The following is a 19,487-nucleotide window of genomic DNA, read 5'->3' on the forward strand; positions in this document are numbered from 1 at the left end:
GTGTGAATTCCACTGTTACTTGTGAAGGCTGGTTGCAGAGGAAAATTCTAGAAACTTCAAATTACCCCAATAGCTATGAATTCTTGAGAAACATAGTATCTGTTTCCAGAGTTACATGTTGATTCTTATTTTGTTTGTCTTTTTAATGTTTATTTATTTATTTGGGCAGGGGAAGGGGCAGAGGGAGATCGAGAATCCCAAGCAGGCTGGTAGCCCTGGGTATTGTCAGTGCAGAGTCTGACGTGGGGCTCGATCCCATGAACTGGGAGATCATGACCTGAGCCGGAATCAAGAGTCAGACGCCCAACCGATGGAGCCCCCCAGGCGCCCCTCTTATTTTCTTTCTTGCCTTCTCTGTATGAGACATGTTCATGCTAACGGGGGGGAGAGTGCAGAATATCCATTTCTAAAATATCTACACTCACCCCGCAAAAGGAAATAATCCGATTCTGAATGCTTTTTAAAGCTTTTATACAGTCAGTCCCCATAAAAGTGCAACTATGACACGGGAGGACTCCCTCCTCCCCGCCACTGTCCTCCCTCTCGTTCTTCTCCCCGAACTAGAGGCACCTGGGGGCTCTCATACAAGGAATGACACCCTTGTGTCGTGATAAATCACACAACCAGGTAGTAAACACGTAAGACGGCTTGTACTACCTGGCAGGGTTCTTTCCCCCCTAAATAAGCTGATGATGCATACTACATGCATAAAAATTATGCATAAATATGCATACATACATGCACATTAACACACAGAAAAGTGTGCAAATCATGCACAGCTCCGTGAATTTTCATAAAGTGAACACCCTCCTGTAGCCAGCCGGAGAACAGGCTATCGCCACGGGAGCCCTCTCATGCTGCCTCCTCCCGCGCCTTACCCTGTGTCCTGACTTCGTCACATGCGTATTGTAATTTGTTCATCCCTGTTGCTGTGTATGTAGTCATTTGTGTGACTGTATCATGATCTATCCACCTCTTTAAAAAAAAATTTATATTTATTTATTTATTTATTTTTTAATTTTTTTTTCAACGTTTATTTATTTTTGGGACAGAGAGAGACAGAGCATAAACGGGGGAGGGGCAGAGAGAGAGAGGGAGACACAGAATCGGAAACAGGCTCCAGGCTCTGAGCCATCAGCCCAGAGCCTGACGCGGGGCTCGAACTCACGGACTGCGAGATCGTGACCTGGCTGAAGTCGGACGCTTAACCGACTGCGCCACCCAGGCGCCCCTATATTTATTTTTTGAGAGGGAGAGAGAATGCAAGTGGGGCGGGGGCAGAGAGAAGGGACAGAGGATCCAAAGCGGGCTCCGTGCTGACAGGAGCGAGCCCAGTGTGGGGCTCGAGCCCTGGAACCATGAGATCATGACCTGAGCCAAAGTCAGAGGCTCAACAGACTGAGCCACCCCGGCACCCGCTTCATCTCTTGATGACGTCTGGGTCATTTCCAGTTTTGCCTGTCGGTAATAGTGCTCAAACATATCTGTTGGTACATGTATTATGTGGCTTTGCTGGGCCCTAGGGTATATTTGCGTGTAGTTTTCCAAAGTGTTTGTATTAATTTGGGCTTCTCCGGCCGGGAGAGTTCTGGGCGCTGGCACTGGTCTTGTCTGTCTCCTTCATTTCAGCCATCCTCGTGAGAGTAGTGCTGTCGCAAGAAGTGTGTCTTCTATGGTTCATCTGAGACAGGCTGCCTTTTCTCGATCCGAGGGTAAGCTGTAAACTTAGAGGTTAGCCAAGCCATGGTAACCCTGAGCCTAAACTTGGCAAAATAGTCCCCTCATGGTGGCTTTCCTCTCTGACCAAACACCTTCTTAAGTGGATTTACATTACAAGAGAAGGGTAAAAAATATATAAAATTTATTTTCTTTCAATTATAAAATGAGCGCATGTGTATTAAGAACAATTACAGAGCAGAGAGGAGTAGAACACGGGTGTTGGCTTTCCCTTCAAAGACAACTGCCCATAACACCAACACCTACGATGTGCTGTTTTCTCCCTGCCTTGTTTCTGTGTGTATAATGTTCTACGAATTATAACCCATGTTTTTGCTTCCTACTGTTTTTTCTGTCTCATGAGGTACTTTGTAAGTTACCTTTTTAATGGCAACATACTATTTCTTTGAGTAGCTGTCGCTAATTTGCTTTAACCAGTGCCCTTTATTTTCACAAGTTGTTTCTTATTTTAGTTTCACTTTTTTAAAATACATTTTTAAAATTTTATTGGGGGGGGGCAGGAAGAAAGAGAATCTTAAGCAGGCTCCAAACTCAGCACAGAGCCAGAGGCAGGGCTGGATCCCATGACCCCCGGGATCATATGACCTGAGCTGAAATCAACAGACACTCCACCAACTGACCCACCCAGGCTCCCCTGGTGTTACTTTTTAAATATTTTCATTCTGAATGCTGGCCCTTGAACCAGAGGCTCCCCCAAAGACACATAAAGGGAAAGCTGAGGGAGGCACAGACCCCCGGGCTTGAGAAGTGACTTGTCTGGGTCGGGATGAGCTCAGTCTGCAAGGTGACTCTCAAAGCAGCAGTGCTTACTGCTTTGCCCCGGAGAAAAACTCAGAGAAACTCAGAGAAACTCAGAGAAACTCAGCAGTGAGTTTTGTACATTTCAGAGGATTGCTGTTCGTTCACCGCATATTTGCGAGCAGCTACTCTGCCCCAGGCACAGTTTCTGTTGTTGTTGTTCTTTTAATGTTTATTTATTTATTTGAGAGAGAGGGAGAAGCAGAGAGAGAGAGGGAGACAGAGAATCCCAAGTGGACTCTCACTGCAAAGCCCACTGCAGGCCTCGAACTCATGAACCAAGAGATCATGACCTGAGCTGAAATCAAGAGCTGGACCCTTAACGACTGAGCCACCCAGGTGCCCCTTAAAATAAATCAACTGAAAGAAAGAAGGAAGGAAGGAAGGAAGGAAGGAAGGAAGGAAGGAAGGAAGGAAGGAAGGAAGAAAAAAAGAATTCAAGAGCTGGACCCTTAACGACTGAGCCACCCAGGTGCCCCTTAAAGTAAATCAACTGAAAGAAAGAAAGAAAGAAAGAAAGAAAGAAAAAAGAAAGAAAGAGAGAGAAGGAAGGAAGGAAGGAAGAAAAAAAGAATTCAAGAGCTGGACCCTTAACGACTGAGCCACCCAGGTGCCCCTTAAAATAAATCAACTGAAAGAAAGAAAGAACGAAAGAAAGAAAGAAAGAAAGAGAGAAGGAAGGAAGGAAGGAAGGAATGAAGGAAGGAAGGAAGGAAAGAACAGAACATTTTAATAGGCTAGACTCTCCAGGTCACTGGGTTGAATGGAACATATGACCACATGTCCAGGGGCTGTAACTGTGTTTTACTAAGGGGTTTTCTGGAAGGGCTCTGCCATGTTGTGCCCTGTGAGAGCCAGAGTTGCCCTGTGTTCCAGGGTCGGGATCAGGTGATGGCCTTCTTCACCCACCACCGTTTTCATTTTGCCTTTTGTCCAGTGGGTGCCAGTGAGATTGGGAAGGTTTAAAAAAAGAAAGACAGGAGCTCGCGGCTTGCTCAGTTGCTTAAGTGTCTGGCTCTTGATTTCAGCTCAGGTCACGATCTCACGGGTCAGGGGTTTGGGCCCCACTTCCGGCTCTGTGCTGACAGCGTGAAGCCTGCATGGGGTTCTCTCTCTGTCCCTCTCTCTGCACCTCCTTCACTCGTGTGTGCATGCACACTCTCTCTCTCTCTCAAAAAAAAGTGTCAAAAACTTTGAAAAAGTAATGAAGAAATGAAACCACAGATTTACTATTTATGTTTCTTGATGTGTGGGACGTATGGGGGGCAGAAGCAGCCCCTGGGTGGTTGAGACGCTCCTTACACGCCAAGCCTCAGTTTGCTACCTTTGGGAGCACCGGACACGTATTTGTTGAATACGAGAAACTCTTCCCGTGCGTACAGTGGCTCCGGGCAAAGCTGTGCGGAGACCCCGGGGCCAAGGGCAGGGACGTCTGGCTTCCCTGCAAAGAGCGGAGGTGTGCGGCACAGGCCTCTGGGGGCCCGGGCTGGCATCCCCCTGCCGCAGTAACGGAAAAGGCGTGGCCGCGCGCGCCACCGGGCGAGTGCCCTTCCCCACCTGGGCCGTCACTGTGCCCGACCCTCCGCCGCTCCGCCACCTGCGGCCAGAGGCGACCTCCGGGTAGGGGGCCGGAGTGGTGCGCTCCGGCGGTTCGCGAGCCCGCGCCCTTGGCGGCCTCCCCCTGGCCTTCCCGGGGCTGCGGCCGCGCCAGAGCCACGCCCCAGGCGCGGCGGTGCCGTGGCTGCTCACGTCCCCACGGGAGCCGGGGCGGGGCCGGGAGCCAGAGTCCGGGAAGGAAAGGGGCCCCGGCCTTGGCGACAGCGGCCCGCTGGTTGGTTGCGCGGCATCCTGAGGGGTTGCGAGCGCGGATTCGAGCCGGGCTGTCCCGGTGCGGGTTCGGGCTCCCTCCCTGGCCCCATGGCCTTGGGCAAGTGAGTTCCCCTCCCGAAAGCGAGCGTGTGGGTAGGGCCGCGCGGTTGACGTGGAGGGGGGGGGGAGGGAGCCCGCGTCCTGAAGGCCGAGACCCCCCCCCCCCCCCCCCCACTCCCGGGCGCCTGGCAGGTGGAAGGACGAGGGGCGGGGCAGTGGCAGCCGAGGCAGAGGCTGAGCGAGCTTGGAGGGAGGAGCCAGGCGGCCGGGGCGGGCGCGGGGACCCTCGATGCGTGCTCCTGCTGTGGCTGTGTCCCCGTCACGGGGCTCCTCCCCAGGGCGCTGTCGTCCCCGCTCCCCCCTCCTCCCCGTTCAGAGGCGGTGCTCAGATCCTACCGTGGGGCGAGATCCCCAGACGCCGGGGGGCCAGAGTGCTGACTCGGAGGGCAGCTGCACCGGCGGCTGGGCCTGTCCTCATGGGCTGCAGGGCTCGGGGCCGCGTTTCCTCCTCTCCCGCCCCGAGCCACCCTGGCGAGGCTCGAGGGACCGGTACTGCGGGCTGTGCTGGGGCCCCAGCCCCGTGTTAGAACCTGCGAGCAAATAGCCCGACAAAGCGCAGACGCAGGAGGTTAAGACAGAAGGTCTCTGGGTGCTGAGGCCCAGGGGCCACCCCTCCCTGCATCCACGCGGAGGCCCTGAGCGCCTTCTGTGTACCAGGTCTGGGGTGTGAGAGGAGCACTGTCACCAGGGCTCTGGTGTCCGACCCCCAGGCTGCGGCCCAGATCCGAAGCTGCAGAGGGAGAGCTGTGTGCTGCGTGGGCCGCAGGGTGGGGTTTTTTGTACTGTTTGCAAATTAACTTCACCGTTTAAAAGGTACAGAAGTGTGTCCATTGCTTAGTCTCCCTCCACCTCCCCCCGCCACTTTAGCCACCCTGTACCCCTCCTGAGGCACCCACTGTCCAATTTCTTCTGTGTCCTTCTAGAGAATCTTCAACCATTTCCCCCCAAAAGGCCCATGTGTTTTGCATTTATCTATTTACACACACACAGAGTTTTACCTTCTTTATGCAGTTGTTCGCATATGTTGCACAGTACGATGTATTTCTTCTACTTAACAGTACACGCTGGGCCTGTTCCGTAGCAGGTGCATAAAAAGCTTTCTCCTTCCCTTTTTAAAGAAATGGCCCTAAAGGATTTCATTGAGCAGACTTACCACACTTTTTTTTTTTTAACCAATCTGTCACTGGTGGACGTCTAGGTTATTTCTAATGGTTTGTTATTGCTAGAGCGTTATGGTGAATGGCGTTGAACATAAGGCTTTGTGGCCATGGTAGGACGTCTGGAATATCTCAAAGGGGAATCACTGAATCAAAGAGAATGTAAATTTGTAATTTTGAGAGCTGTTGCTAGGTTACCCTCCCTCAAGGTTCTACTGATTTGGACCTCCCCTCCCCCAGCAGTAGAAGTGTCCGTTTGCCCATCCTGACCAACACAGGTGTTATTAAGCTTTTTGATTTTGGTTATCATGCTAAGTAAAAACTGATACCTCTGTGTGGTTTTAGTTTTGCATAATATTTAAACATTGCATCAGTTACCAACATTTAAAAACCGAGGGTTTGGGCTTCAAAATCTGTGCTTTTTGTCTTGGTCGTGAAGAATCTTACGGTCTGTCGTGTTAGGCTTGTGTGAGGGTGTATCTTGGTCAAGGTAGGATGGCCACTCCCTTCCCACACCTCTGGGCTCTGCAGTGTGCCCTGTCCCACTGGACCCTGTGTTTATTTTTCTTCGTTTATCACTGTATGTTGCTCGCTGGGCGTCTGTAGGTTTGAGTTTTCCAGGCAGGCGAAGCGTAAGGGAGACCAGAGCTGCTTTCTCTTCTCTCTGTGAAGAGTGTGGAGTTGGGTTTTGAAGGATACGTAGAAGGGGGAGAACGGGTTGCCCAAGGACATCTGATGTGAATGAGTCTTGCAGAGGGGTTGGAAGTTGGAGAGAAGTTCTGAAGAGCAGAGTTCTGAGCTCCCTTGCTTTGGCTGTAGTCAGTGGCTTGATAACCGAGGACCTGGGATGAAAGGTGACAGGCTTGGACTTGAGTCCACAATGATTGACTCATGGTGGGGGCAGGATGCAGCATGAGTCACACTTTTGTGAGAGGTGTCCTGCACTCCTGAGCAGGAGGGCACCAGCAGGGAAAGACTTCCAGGGTCGGAGAACTAGGGACGGCGACAGATGCCCCCACCCGTGACTGCCCCCTTCTCCCAAGAGAGCCCGAGTCAACAGTCTGGTGTGTGTGTGTGTGTGTGTGTGTGTGTGTGTGTGTGTGTGTGTGTATGTATTTGTTTCTCAGTATTATTTCCCCGTTATATATTATTATGCTATTTTGATCAAAGTACAGCATAATAAATTGCATATCTTTTGCTGTAGGTTTTTTCCCCTCCCCCTTCATCACTTGGGTCTTCCCCGGTCAGTGTGTGTGTCAGCCTCACTCTTTGATTGTTGCAAGTCCATCGCACGGTGGCTCCTCTCTGATGGGCATTTGTTCATTCCCAGGGTTTTGCTTTCTTGCGGCTCTGAGCATCCTTGTGTCTTTCCTGATGTTCACCCATGCTAGAACCCCTATATGATACACTCCTCCAGGTGGGCTTGCTAGATCAGAGGATCCGTTTCTGTTTAGAGAGAAATTGCCACATTGACTTGGCCTTTTCCTTTGATACGACCCAATTTTTCCTCCAGCCAGTTTTCCTTCCTTTGATACGGCCATTGCTATGGTAAGAGATACATTCAGGCTTCAGTGAACTAGCTTCCTTTTATGCATTCTTTCTGATTTAAGATTTTATTTTTATTTTTATTTTTTAAAGATTTAATTTATTTAAAAATGTTTAACATTTATTTATTTTTGAGAGAGAGAGAGCGCGCACGTGCATGAGTGTGAGCGGGGGAGGGGCAGAGAGCGAGGGAGACACAGAATCCGAAGCAGGCTCCAGGCTCCCAGCTGTCGGCACAGGACGCAGTGTGGGGCTTGAACCCACAAACTGTGAGATCATGACCCGAGCCGAAGTCGGATGCTCAACCGACTGAGCCACCCAGGCGCCCCAAGATTTTATTTTTTTTTTAAGTAATCTCTACACCCAACATGGGGCTCAGACTCACCACACCGGATCAAGAGTCACATGCTTTACCAACTGAGCCAGCCAGGTATCCCTGACTTCAGAGTTTATATTACCCTAGCTTAAAAAAAAAAAAAAAAAAAAAAAAAAAAAAAAAAAAAAAAGCCTCCTAGATGTTTTTAGAACACAGAGCAAAAATTTCCCTCGTACCTTCCTTTCCATGCCTTCTAGCACCCACTCCCCAGGCATCTGCGCTTATTAACAGCTTGAGTTCCGTTCTTCCAGTCCTGTTGTCCATCGTGCTATACACAGACCTATGTGGCTGTTTAAATTAATTAATGGAATAAACTGTAAATGTCACATTTTGAGTGCTCAACAGCCACATGTGGCTCGAGAGAACATTTCCATCATTGCAGAAATGTACCAGGCAGTGCTGCTCCAGGCCAGGGTTCTCAGACTCAGGACTATTGGCATTTGGGGCTGGACGGTCCTCTGTGTGGGGCTGTCCTGTGCATTGTACCCGCTAGATGCCAGGAGTACCTCCCTGCACCTGCAGTTGTGACCAAACGGGTCTCCAGACATGGCCACGTGTCCCCCGGGCACGGGGCAAATCCCCACTCCTCCCACCCTGTGGAGAACCATCATTTTGGACTGTTTTTTCCATATGGCTTTTATTTATTTATCTATTTTTAATATAATTATTGTCAAGTTAGCCAACTCTGTATTGCTTTTAATCTTCTTTACATTCTTTTTTAAAAATCTTTGTAAAAATTTTATTTAATTTTGAGAGAGAGAGAGCGAGAGAGACAGCGTGAATGGGGGACGGGCAGAGAGAGAGGGAGACACAGAATCCAAAACAGGCTCCAGGCTCTGAGCTGTCAGTACAGAGCCCGACTCGGGGCTCGAACCCACTAACTTGCAACATTGTGACCTGAGCTGAAGTCGGACGCCCAACTAAGTGAGCCACCCAGGCGCCCCTTTCTTTACATTCTTCCTGGATCTTCCTGGTGTCAACACAGAGACTACAACTTCCCAGACTCTGGCTTTAGGAAAGTTCAGCAACACGGTGCAGGCAATTCAGCAAATATTTACTGAGTGCCCACGGATTGTGGTTACACCCAGAGCTGAGATGTTCATTTCTTCGGTTGCAGCTCCTTGTTACAGTAGTTACTTTTCCAGAAACATTGTTCCCTTGGCGTTTCCCTCTGTGATCTTTGCTTTTCCCTTGCCTTTTCGCCAGATTGTGTGAAACCACCTGACGTCTGTTCAGCGGGCTGTCCTCCAGCAAGACCTTCGTCTGTTTTAGTCAGATCGTAAGAAAAATTTACTTTAGGTTTCCTTTGTTTAAATGGTCTAAGCTAAAAGCAGTGTGAACTAAACTATTTGTAGCCTTACATCTTAACCTAGTTGAATAGCTGTTGCTGCCAACAGGTAAAAACATTGTTTCACGTTTTCTTTTCTTTCTGTCTTTTTTTAATCTGGAAAGGTAATTTAGGAGGAATAATATATACGTACTGTTAATGGAATGCCTGTCATGTGCTGGGTATTGTCCTATCCCTTTCATATATAAAGTCCTGAATCCTAGTAATTCAGCAAGGCAAGTCTTACTGTCATTTTATAGAGAGAAAGAGTGGGGATCACAGAAAATGAGGAGGCTCAAGCCACACAGCCAGCGTGGAGCTGGGCTGGGCTGGGCTTTGCACCCAAGTCCGTCTGACTTCAAAGCTGGCGTTTCCTACTCTACCCCTTATGGGCCTGCTGTTTCCAAGCTGTGGCTCTCACCCGTTACTTCTTCTGTAGTCTCTCCAGTAATTTCTCATTCTTAAGGAATCCTGTCTTGTAACCCCTCACCCTAGGGACGTAGGAGTTACTTCGTCATGGCAAGTGACAGCCTGGTTTGGTGTTAAGAAACAGTAGCAGCAATCCAGGGCGCCAGGGTGGTGGCGGCCACAACCAGCGCCAGGCAGCTGCCCCTCTGGGGCCTCCAGGGGACTGTGGTCCGTGCTCTAGACCGATGGGGTGTGGTGGCAGCCTCCAGGGGTAGCGAGAGTCACAGGTATAAACGCAGATGTTGAGAAGGAGCCTGGCTGCCATCTCTTCTGTTTGGAATGGGGTGGGGGTTGGGGGGCGGTGGGGATGTGGTGGCTTATAAATTTGCCACCAAGCCCAAAGCTTCTACCGCGGGACAGTAGTTCCCCAAATATGGGCAGGCAGATACGTAGGTACAGCAGTGAAAAGGTCCACGCAATTCATGGACAGGAACTCAATCACGTTGAGACATGCAGTAGGGTACTTACTTCCTTTTTCAGTTTTCCTTCAATGTTTCTAAGCCCGTGGGGGCTCACTTTTTAGGAGCCGGCACTTGCTTGTCTCTGCATTATAACCGGGAGAAGTGGCTGGAGGCTCAGAGACACTGCATCCAGTTTGAATTTAGTAACATTGTTTGCTTTTCATTGTGTTGATATTTGATGTTTACCTTGTGTTTATGGGAAGTGATACTGGTTTTCCATTTATGATAATACTACAAAGTTACCTTTTACAGTTTACGTAGGGGCGCCTGGGTGGCTCTGTCTGGTAAGCCGAAGACTCTTGATTTGGGCTCAGGTCATGGTCTCATGGTTCGTGGGTTCGAGCCCCTGCGTCGGGCTCCACAACTAGTGGTGCAGAGCCTGCTTGGGGTTCTCTCTGTCGCCCCCCTCGGTGCCCCTCCCTTGCTCACCGTGTCTCTGTCTCTCTCAAAAGAACTTATATACATAAAAAAAAAAAAAAAAAAAAAAGAAATTCCCTTTAAAATTTATGTAAATAAAATCTAGAGCAGGAGTTCTCAACCCCGGGTGCTGCTGGCATTTGGGGTCAGACCATTCTCTGCTGGGGGGCTGCCCCGTGCACTGTAGGACGTTTAGCAGGATCCCCGACCCCCACCCCCACTGGACGCCCCTTTCCCCAGTTGTGACGACCAAAAATGTCTCGACATCATCAAGTACTCCTGGGGTGGGACCAACATTGACCCTAGTTTAAGGTAAGCAAGTTTAGCCTGTACCATGACGGTAGGAGGTAGGGATGGTTGGATATTGTAGGAAGTACCACGTGTGTATGAAAATCTCTTAGCCTGATTTCTCTCAGTTGCGAGGTCCGCTGACCGATGTTCCTGTGTGTGTCCTGGGCGCTGATACCGCATAAAGATGAGGCGGAAGGAGATGTCTAGAAAGGAATGCTCTAAGCAGCGCTGTCCAGTGTAACTTCCTGCCATGCCTGGAACGTTCTGAATCTGCACAGCCCAGTCCCTAGCTGTGGGCCACATGTGGCCATAGAGCACTCAGAATGTGGCTAGCGGGAATAGGGAATTGGATTCTTCGATTTTAATTAACTAATTTAAATTAAAAAAAAAATTTTTTTAAGTAGGCTCCATGCCCAACGTGGGACTTGCACTCACGCCAGCCAGGCGGCCCTCTTCCATTTTAATTAAATTTATACATAAATAGCCACATGCGGGAGAAGCTACCACATCGGACAGCACTGCTAGAGGAGTCAGAGCAGTGAGGTCAGGGTAATAGGATGCAGCCTGGAAGGTGTTGACTGTACCCTTTAAAAGCTTAGAATTGGATGGGGCGCCTGGGTGGCTCAGTCGGTTGGGCATCCGACTTCGGCTCAGGTCATGATCTTGTGGTCCGTGAGTTCGAGTCCTGCGTCGGGCTCTGGGTGGACAGCTCAGAGCCTGGAGCCTGCTTCTGATTCTGTGTCTCCCTCTCTCTCTGACCTTCCCCCATTCATGTTCTGTCTCTCTCTGTCTCAAAAATGAATAAATGTTAAAAAAAAAAAACAAAAAAAAAACTTAGGATTGGAGACACACAGAACCCATAGGATTGTGTCTTCAAGGACAGTGCAGCTCTGTGGTAGCCAGGAATAGCAGACAGGAGGTTTGAGGCAGTGGTTAACACAGACCCAGCTAAAACTGCCTTGAGCGAAAGTAAAATGAAACCGACGAACTGATTCCTAAGACGGAAAAGCCCAGGGCGTGGACAGACGGACCGACCTATGCCCGAAGGTGTCAGGAATCTGTTGTGGTCTTTGCCTTCCTCCTTGTGACTCCGTTCTCAGGCCGACTGTCCCTTAAAGAAGGACAAGGTGGCCACCTGCAGCCCCACACTTGTTTTCTGCCACCTTAGCAACGTCACGGTGAAGGGCACTTCTTTCCTAGTATTTCTGGTGAGACTCTCAGCCGGGGTCTTGCTGCCCTTTGTTGAGCCCCTCGCCACGTCGGGGGCTCTGCTCGGCCACGCCTGGGTCCGTGTGGTCACCACATCTGGGGCTAGGGGGTGGGTCTGGCCCAGCTAACCCAGGTGGAGAGATGGAGGGAATTGGCTTAATAAGTGATGACAAAGGATGATTGTAGAAGAAAACCCTGGGGTAGTGGAGGCTAAAGGAGTGGACCCAAGAAGGATGCATTTGGAAGGGGGCCCTTCCCCAAGGCTGGGGCCCAGATGTAGGTGGAGACGGGCGAGTGCAGGCTGCTGGAAGGCAGGGCAGGCACGGGGCAAGCAGAAAGCGACCCCCAGGGTGCACGTGGGGCGGCCGGCACAGCTGGTGGTTGACACGTTGGCTGTGCTGGGGGAATGGGACACTGGGGCTACAGTGACAGGAGGACCTCGGAAGACAAGCCTGGGGGTGAAGGGATCAGGGTGCTGGTGCAGAGGAGACAGGATGTCCCTACTGTGAGGGCCCTGGGGAGGTCTCCACAAGGCCACGGCGGGGCCTGGAGGACTCCAAGGGACAGCAGGTCCTGGGCGCGGGGCTGGGCAGAGCGCCATTGGGTGGCCTCACGCCCGTGCCACTGATCCCCTGGGCCGCTGCCTGGGCAGCACAGGAGAGCCTGCCCTCCAGCGGTGTCCCTCCGGGGCCCTCTACGCGAAAGCTCAGCACTGTGCTCACTGTACGGGAGAGGCAGAAGGGACCTACGTCTGTCATCCCAGAGCAGGTATTGAAGGGCGGCTGTGCGTGGAGCCGAGAGGCGGAAAGTTCACAACAGGTGTGAAGGTGAGCGGGTGTGGGGCAGGCACGGCCCCGAGGAGCGCGCAGGCAGGCGGCCACGGCTCTCGTTGGCCCCTACGGTGTCTTCCAACCTCAGGAGATGAAAGCCCAGGAAAACGCTGTGAGATAATTGTGCTCATCAGGCCATTAATGGCGGTGCAGGGGGCTCTCAGGCGCTGAGGATCTGGATCCCACAGGCCTGGGCTTAAGGCCAGCTTCCCCTGCTCAGGCGGAGCCAGTGAAGTGTAGATGTTGGGGAGATCGCTGAGTGCCCTCGGGCTCAGTGTCTCCACTGTGAAAATGGAGGCAGGGGCGCCTGGGTGGTTCCGTTGGTTGGGCGTCCAGCTCTTGGTTTTTGCTCGGGTCGTGCTCTCGCAGTTCGTGGGTCTGAGCCCCGCATCGGGCTCTGTGCTGACAGCGTTGAGCCTGCTTGGGATTCTCTCTCTCTTTGTGCCTGCCCCACTTTCACTTTCTGCCCCTCCCCAGCTCGCTCGCTCGCTTTCTCTCTCTCTCTCTCAAGAATAGAAAAACTTAAAAAAAAAGAAAAAAATGGGGGCAGTGCTCTTACACACCACGTAGGATTGTTGTGAACGGTACATGAAATAATGCATTTCTTTTTTCATGCTTGTTTAAAGAGGGTGCATTTCTACATCCGCAACATTTTGGAACTCTGTACCCGCTTGCCCCACTCTAGTCTGGACGGCTGTCTCTGCTTGCCTGGATGATGGCAGGAGCTTGCTAAACAGTCCCCGTTTCCCCTTTTTTGGGGGTAAACACACAGCCTTATTAAGATACAGTTCACGTACCCTGCAGTTCACCTATTGAAAGTGCGCAATTAACAGATTTAAGTATATTCACAGAGTTGCGTGACCGTCACCCCAATCAATATTCAAACACATCATGACCCCAAAAAGCAACCTCACAGCTATTTCCTGTTCTTACTCTTGCCCACTGCAGGGTCTTCTCTGCTCAGCAGGCAGACAAGACCGTTCAATAATGTCAATCGGATCAGGCCAGCCCCTGCTGGTGACCCTCAGTGATCCCCGCTGTGCATGGAGTAGACTCCAGACTCCCTGCCCCAGACAAGGCCCCGTGTCTTCTGGCTGCCCCTTCCTCCTCTGCCCTGCTCCCCTGGGGTTGGAGTATTCCAGCCACGCCAGTCTTTCCACGAGCACGTGCACCAGGCTGCCTCCCACCTCTGGATCTTGGGTTTCCGTTCCAGTTTGTCCAGATTGCGCTTCTTCGTACGGTTGCATGCAGCCGCTGCTTGTCCCCCGGCTCAGCCGTCACCCCAGCCTCCCTGACCATCCAGTCTCCCTGAGCCACACGCCTCCACCCGCCCCCCCCCGCCCCCGCCCTGCTTGCCCAGGCCTTATTTAATTTGGGTGGTTGTACCCTGTCTCCCTCCCTCCACTGGAGAATAAGCTCCAGAGGGGGAAGAGCCGTCTGTTTTGTTCACTCCTGAATGCCCAGTGTCCAGGTGAGGGCCCAGCACGCCGAACACACAAGACAGAGTAAGTAGGTGAATGAGCAGGGGACCAAAGAGAAGCAGTGATTGCTGGTCTTATGTTATTGTTGTTGGTACGTGTCCAGTAAGTGCTATTGACCTGAAAGTCAGGTTGATCGTGTATTGAACGTGTGTGGGTTATGTCCAGTGCAGGTGAAAGTGAATAAATGAGGTCAAGTTGGCTAAATGACATGGCCTCGGGGCTAACTGTGCTTGGCTCAGGTGACACAAAGTTTTTTGTTTTGTTTTTGGTTTTGTTTTTGTTTTTGCTTTTATTTATTTGTTTGTTTATTAAATTTACATCTAAATTAATTAGCATATATAGTGCAACAGTGATTTCAGGAGTAGATTCCTTAGTGCCCCTTCCCCATTTAGCCCATCCCCCCTCCCGCAACCCCTCCAGCAACCCTCAGTTTGTTCTCCATATTTATGAGTCTCTTCTGTTTTGTCCCCCTCCCTGTTTTTATATTATTTTTGCTTCCCTTCCCTTCTGTTCATCTGTTTTGTCTCTTAAAGTCCTCACATGAGTGAAGTCATATGACTTTTGTCTCTCTGACTAATTTCACTTAGCATAATACCCTCCAGTTCCATCCACATAGTTGCACATGGCAAGATTGCATTCTTTTTGATTGCTGAGTAATACTCCATTGTGTGTGTATGGATAGATAGATAGATATAGATATATAGATACAGATATACATCACATCTTCTTTATCCATTCATCCATTGGTGGACATTTGGGCTCTTTCCATACTTTGGCCATTGTTGATGGTGCTGCTATAAACATGGGGGTGCGTGTGTCCCTTCGAAACAGCACCCCTATATCCCGTGGAGAAATGCCTCGTAGTGCGATTGCTGGGCCTAGGGTGGTTCTGTTTTTAGTTTTTTGAGGAACCTCCATACTGCTTTCCAGAGTGACTGTACCAGCTTACACTCCCACAAAGTTTTTATTTTAGCCTGTGCCGAACGCTCACCCCTGTTTTGTCGTGGGACTGTGAGAAAGGAGCAAAGATGCTGCTCCAACATTCGGTTCCCGGACCAAATTGTCCTTCGTTCCAGCGAGACGCTCGATAAATGCTTACTGTTCTGAATTTCACAGAGAATGAACCACACCGAGCCCCTCTCCCATCTTTTGCCACCACAGTGCATCCTGCGATGACCCTCCTGCTACTTTGTGCACGTGCACACGTCTGCCGCTTACGTGACGAGCGGCCCGACCTGGCAGCTTGCTGTGCAGAACGTTCTGCTAAAACAAAACAGACAAAACTCATGTGAACAGCCCACCTGATGGTTTTGTTAAGGTCATTCTCTAGCTTTCGCTTAGAAACCCTCAACTGCGGGAGCCATCATTACAGGATTATTACAGGATGGGGAGAGGGGTGCTGGTTCACATCATGGAGGGGTTAGTCGTGACCGCGGTTTCCACTAACCCAGAGGTCTGCTCCCCGTCAAGTGATTCCCCCTCTCTCCTTCCTGCTTCCTGCCTTCAGTGTGCACTTAGCGAGTGTCCACCGATGGCCAGCACGGGTGCTGCTTATACACAGACAGCAGCGGTTTGGGTCCCTCTGGTCCAGGCCTGCGTGTGTCTCTGGCCTTTGGACAACCGAGAACAGGGCCAACACAGATGAGTTACTAGGAGTAAAACCTGTCCTGATCACATATGCTCCACTCGAGCACCGATTTACTGGAATGAAGATGCTAGTTGTATTTCTTTGATTTTTTGTTAACTGTTTATTTTTGAGAGAGAGAGAGAGAGAGAGAGACAGAGTGTGAGTAAGGTAGGGGGCAGAGAGAGAGGGAGACATAGAAGCAGAAGCAGGCTCCAGGCTCCAAGCTGTCAGCACAGAGTCTGATGCTGGGCTTGAACTCACGAACTGGGAAATCATGACCTGAGCCAAAGTCAGATGCTTAACCGACTGGGCCACCCAGGTGCCCCCGAAGATCCTATTTTTAAGGAAGAGCATTGTGTTTCGTCATGGGAATTTTGAGCATCTGGACAGGCAGCTTGCTGATGACCAGGGGGCTGAGTCTGCTCCGCTCTGTACCCCAGCACCCCACCAGGGCCTGCCTGGCGCGTAGGAGGATGGTAAGAAGGGGGGACCGTGGTGGACCTGTAATTACATAAGTCACCATTTGCCTGTCTGCTTGGTTTCACTTCACTTGGCAACGTGGTGGGGGGGCCGGCAGGGCTGGGGTTTCTGCCTTGTGTTTGGGCTCTCCGGAAGGACAGGTGTTCTCAAGAGTGGCTTCATTCCCCCGGACATGGATTGCCCTGCCTTGTGCGGGCCACCTGGGAGCAGGTGCACGAATGCGCCGACCTCACAGGGCAGCCCGGGCAGCTGGGGGCTCAGTCGGCCCACAGTGGGCACGCCGGCCTGGCTCTGGGTGACACCGGGCCCCGAGCCAGTGTCTTCCTGGCTGGCTCCTCTGGGCTGTTGCTCAAAGGAGATCCGGGTGTGGAGAGATTCTTCCCCTTCTTTACCTGGTCATCTTGGTGGAGCCGGGCAGCGTGCTGGAAAGACACCAGGTTTTCTAGCAAGACGGAAGTCGTTCAAGGCCGGACTCTGTGGTGTCTCACATCTTGGTGCACTTGGTTGCTTTACTTTTTATTTTGTTTATTTTTAAGCAAATAGACACTTTGGGGGGTGATTAGAATTGCGATTTGAGAGACACAGATTGAGGTAGAAATCTGAATGGGATTCTCCGTGGGTGCTGTATTATAACTGCTGTGGGCTCTCCTCTCTCATCAGCAAAATGTAAAAGAGAGGTAATGTGTTGCTCTGTATTTACTTTTTAACTTAAATCTCCTTTTAAAAATGAATCTTACACTTTGATGACGTAAGGAATCTGGGCTTGCGGACAAAGCATATTTTGGACCACAGCTTCTTAGAAGCCTTGGCTCTGTTTTCCCCTCTCATGATGATGCAGTCCCATTCGTGGCCGTTGTCCTGACCCAGTGAAGTTGCTCTAGAGGAACACGTTCGGAGAGAAGTGGACAGGTGTGGGCGTGGCCTTGACGGTGTGGCTGTGTCTTTCCCACAGGTGCTGTGAGTGGCTGAGATGCTGCGGCGGAGGGGAGCCCAGGCCGCGCACCGTGTGGTTGGGGCACCCCGAGAAGAGGGACCAGAGGTACCCTCGGAATGTCATCAACAATCAGAAGTACAACGTCTTCACCTTTCTTCCTGGGGTGCGTACGGGCAGAGGCCACAGCCTTTATTTTCTTCTCACACCGGATGTGGGTGGTGGTACCGGGTTTTAGAAGACTGAGGTCCCCGGGGTACCTGGGTGGCTCATTCGGGTAGGCGGCCGACTCTTGGTTTTGGCTCAGGCCATGATCTCACGGTTGGTGAGTTCGAGACCCGAGTCTGACAGCAGGGAGTCTGCTTGGGATTCTTTCTCTCTCTCTCTTGCCCCTTCCCCGCTCACACTCTTCCTGTCTCGCAAAAATAAATAAATATTTTTTAAAAAGAGAAAAAAGACAAACGTCCCTGTGGCTGGATGACCTGGGTCTTTTCCAGGCTGCCTTAGCCGCTGCCTGTCCATCTCCCGTGTCCTGAGTACCTAGCCGGGGAGGGGGGGGGGGGGGCGCTGCCTTCTGAGATTTCTGCTTTGAGATGCCACCTGATCCATTAGAATAACATCACATTTAGTTGGTGTGTTAGGGGCAAGAGTGAAAAAGATATTTTGGGGACCCAGCATTGTAACCAAAATAGCAAAAAAAATCTACAAAAACCAAAACCCCATCATTGCCTAAAGTATCCCTTCTGTAGGAAAGTCAGGAGATACAAGTATGGAGATTTTTTTTTTTTTTTTAAAGGTAAGTTTTAATCCTACCATCCAGAAGGAATTGCTGTTGGCATTTTTGCTAATGAATATTTTGGTTGTGCTTACTTATTATTTTGTGCTCTGGAGTCCTGGTCCTAGCATTTCCACATTAGCTTAGGCCAATCCGTGGATTTCAGCTCTACAGACCTTCCCCCGCCCCCCAACACGTGCTTAAATTGAATGCCTATTTTTACCCGACACACACTGGCTGACTTTAGAAGCAGCAGCAGTGATCAGTTCCAGTGCTGGAAGGGGAAAGAAAAAAAAAAAAAATGAGTGTTTGATTTATTGAGAGAGGTTCCAGAAACACAAACGTGTAATGCTGTAGCTTACAGTCAATTTGAATGTTTTCTTAAGGGCAACTCTGACTGCCTTCACTGCTGCGTTCAACCCACATCTCCCCCCTCCCACCTCCCCACCCCCCCAAATGTCAGCATCTTAAATCAAGAAAAATTTTATTTCTCCTTCATGGAAATTCTGGTGCCGAGCGGCCACACTCTCTTCCATGTTGCGGCTACACCGTCTGGAACACGAGGCCTCCAGTATCTCCATGACTGAGCAAGAGTGAGTTGGCTGAAAAATGGCTCTTTACTGCCTCAGCCTCCAAGAGACACATCATTTCCGCTCAGCGCCCCAGGCAAGGCCCCCCCCCCCCGCCCCAACCTCCCAGGGCACGTGGGAGCCATCGAGGCTCCCCCACAACCCACCTCCACACAGGACAGGATTCTGCTCTATTTTATGGCGTTGAGATCATATCGTGGAGATGAGAGGTTACCTCGTTTTCTTGATCAACCTCACAGTAGAGACATTTCCCACTAAAACCTCTTCTGAGCATTTTGAGCAGCCTCCCTGTACTTACAAAACAGTTTTTAAGAAACAACTCGTCACAGATAAAGTCGAAGCCCCTGGCATGCCCTCCCCGGCCCCAGAGGCACCCACTCTCTTGAATTTGGTGTTAATAATTTCCATGTGTATCATTGTTTGTTTCTTCATTTTTTTTTTTTTTTTTTGACTTTTACGAATTCTGTTTTGATTACCCACATGTGTTTTCCTAAACAGTACGCAGGAGCGTTGAACCTCTACGTAAAAGGCATCATGGGAGTTGTGCTCGTCTGCAGGGCCGCTCTCAACTGTTAATCACCTCGGACTCGACCCCCCGCAGGTGCATCACTCGAGCTGTGACTGTCTCTCTTCTCTCTCTCCTCTCTCTTGTCATTCCAGGTGTTGTTCAACCAGTTCAAGTATTTTTTCAACCTCTATTTCTTGCTTCTTGCCTGCTCTCAGTTTGTTCCTGAAATGAGACTCGGTGCACTCTACACCTACTGGGTCCCGCTGGTGAGTAAGGGGCGTGGTTTGTTCGCTGACCGTGGGGTTTGGGAACAGATGCTTCTTTGTCTGTCTCACCCGGGCATCTGCAGCCTTTTACGCGACAGGACAGCCTCAAGCACCCCCCCCCCAGGATTAAAAAAATTTTTTTAATGTTTATTTATTTTTGAAGGATAGAGAGACAGAGCATGAGCGAGGGAGGGGCAGAGAGAGACGGAGACACAGAATCTGAAACAGGCTCCAGGCTCTGAGCTGTCAGCACAGAGCCCGACGCGGGGCTCGAACTCACGGAC

General features: G+C 50.7%; 1 protein-coding gene across 3 annotated transcripts in view; it reads left to right on the plus strand.

Annotated features, from left to right (window-relative positions):
- ATP9A (ATPase phospholipid transporting 9A (putative)) overlaps nucleotides 1-19,487 on the plus strand; it is a 129,484-nt gene that overhangs the window by 13,266 nt on the left and 96,731 nt on the right. For 2 of the 3 annotated variants that reach the window (XM_045444212.1, XM_045444213.1), the window contains exons 2-3: nucleotides 17,086-17,230; nucleotides 19,090-19,203. In XM_045444212.1, coding sequence (XP_045300168.1) covers nucleotides 17,086-17,230; nucleotides 19,090-19,203 — 259 coding nt within the window. Of the gene's footprint in view, nucleotides 1-4,107; nucleotides 4,467-17,085; nucleotides 17,231-19,089; nucleotides 19,204-19,487 lie in introns of those variants that run through there. The other variant, XM_045444214.1, reaches the window with a different exon arrangement.

The sequence above is a fragment of the Leopardus geoffroyi genome, chromosome A3, assembly GCF_018350155.1.
Source record: "Leopardus geoffroyi isolate Oge1 chromosome A3, O.geoffroyi_Oge1_pat1.0, whole genome shotgun sequence".
Taxonomy (NCBI): Eukaryota; Metazoa; Chordata; class Mammalia; order Carnivora; family Felidae; genus Leopardus; species Leopardus geoffroyi.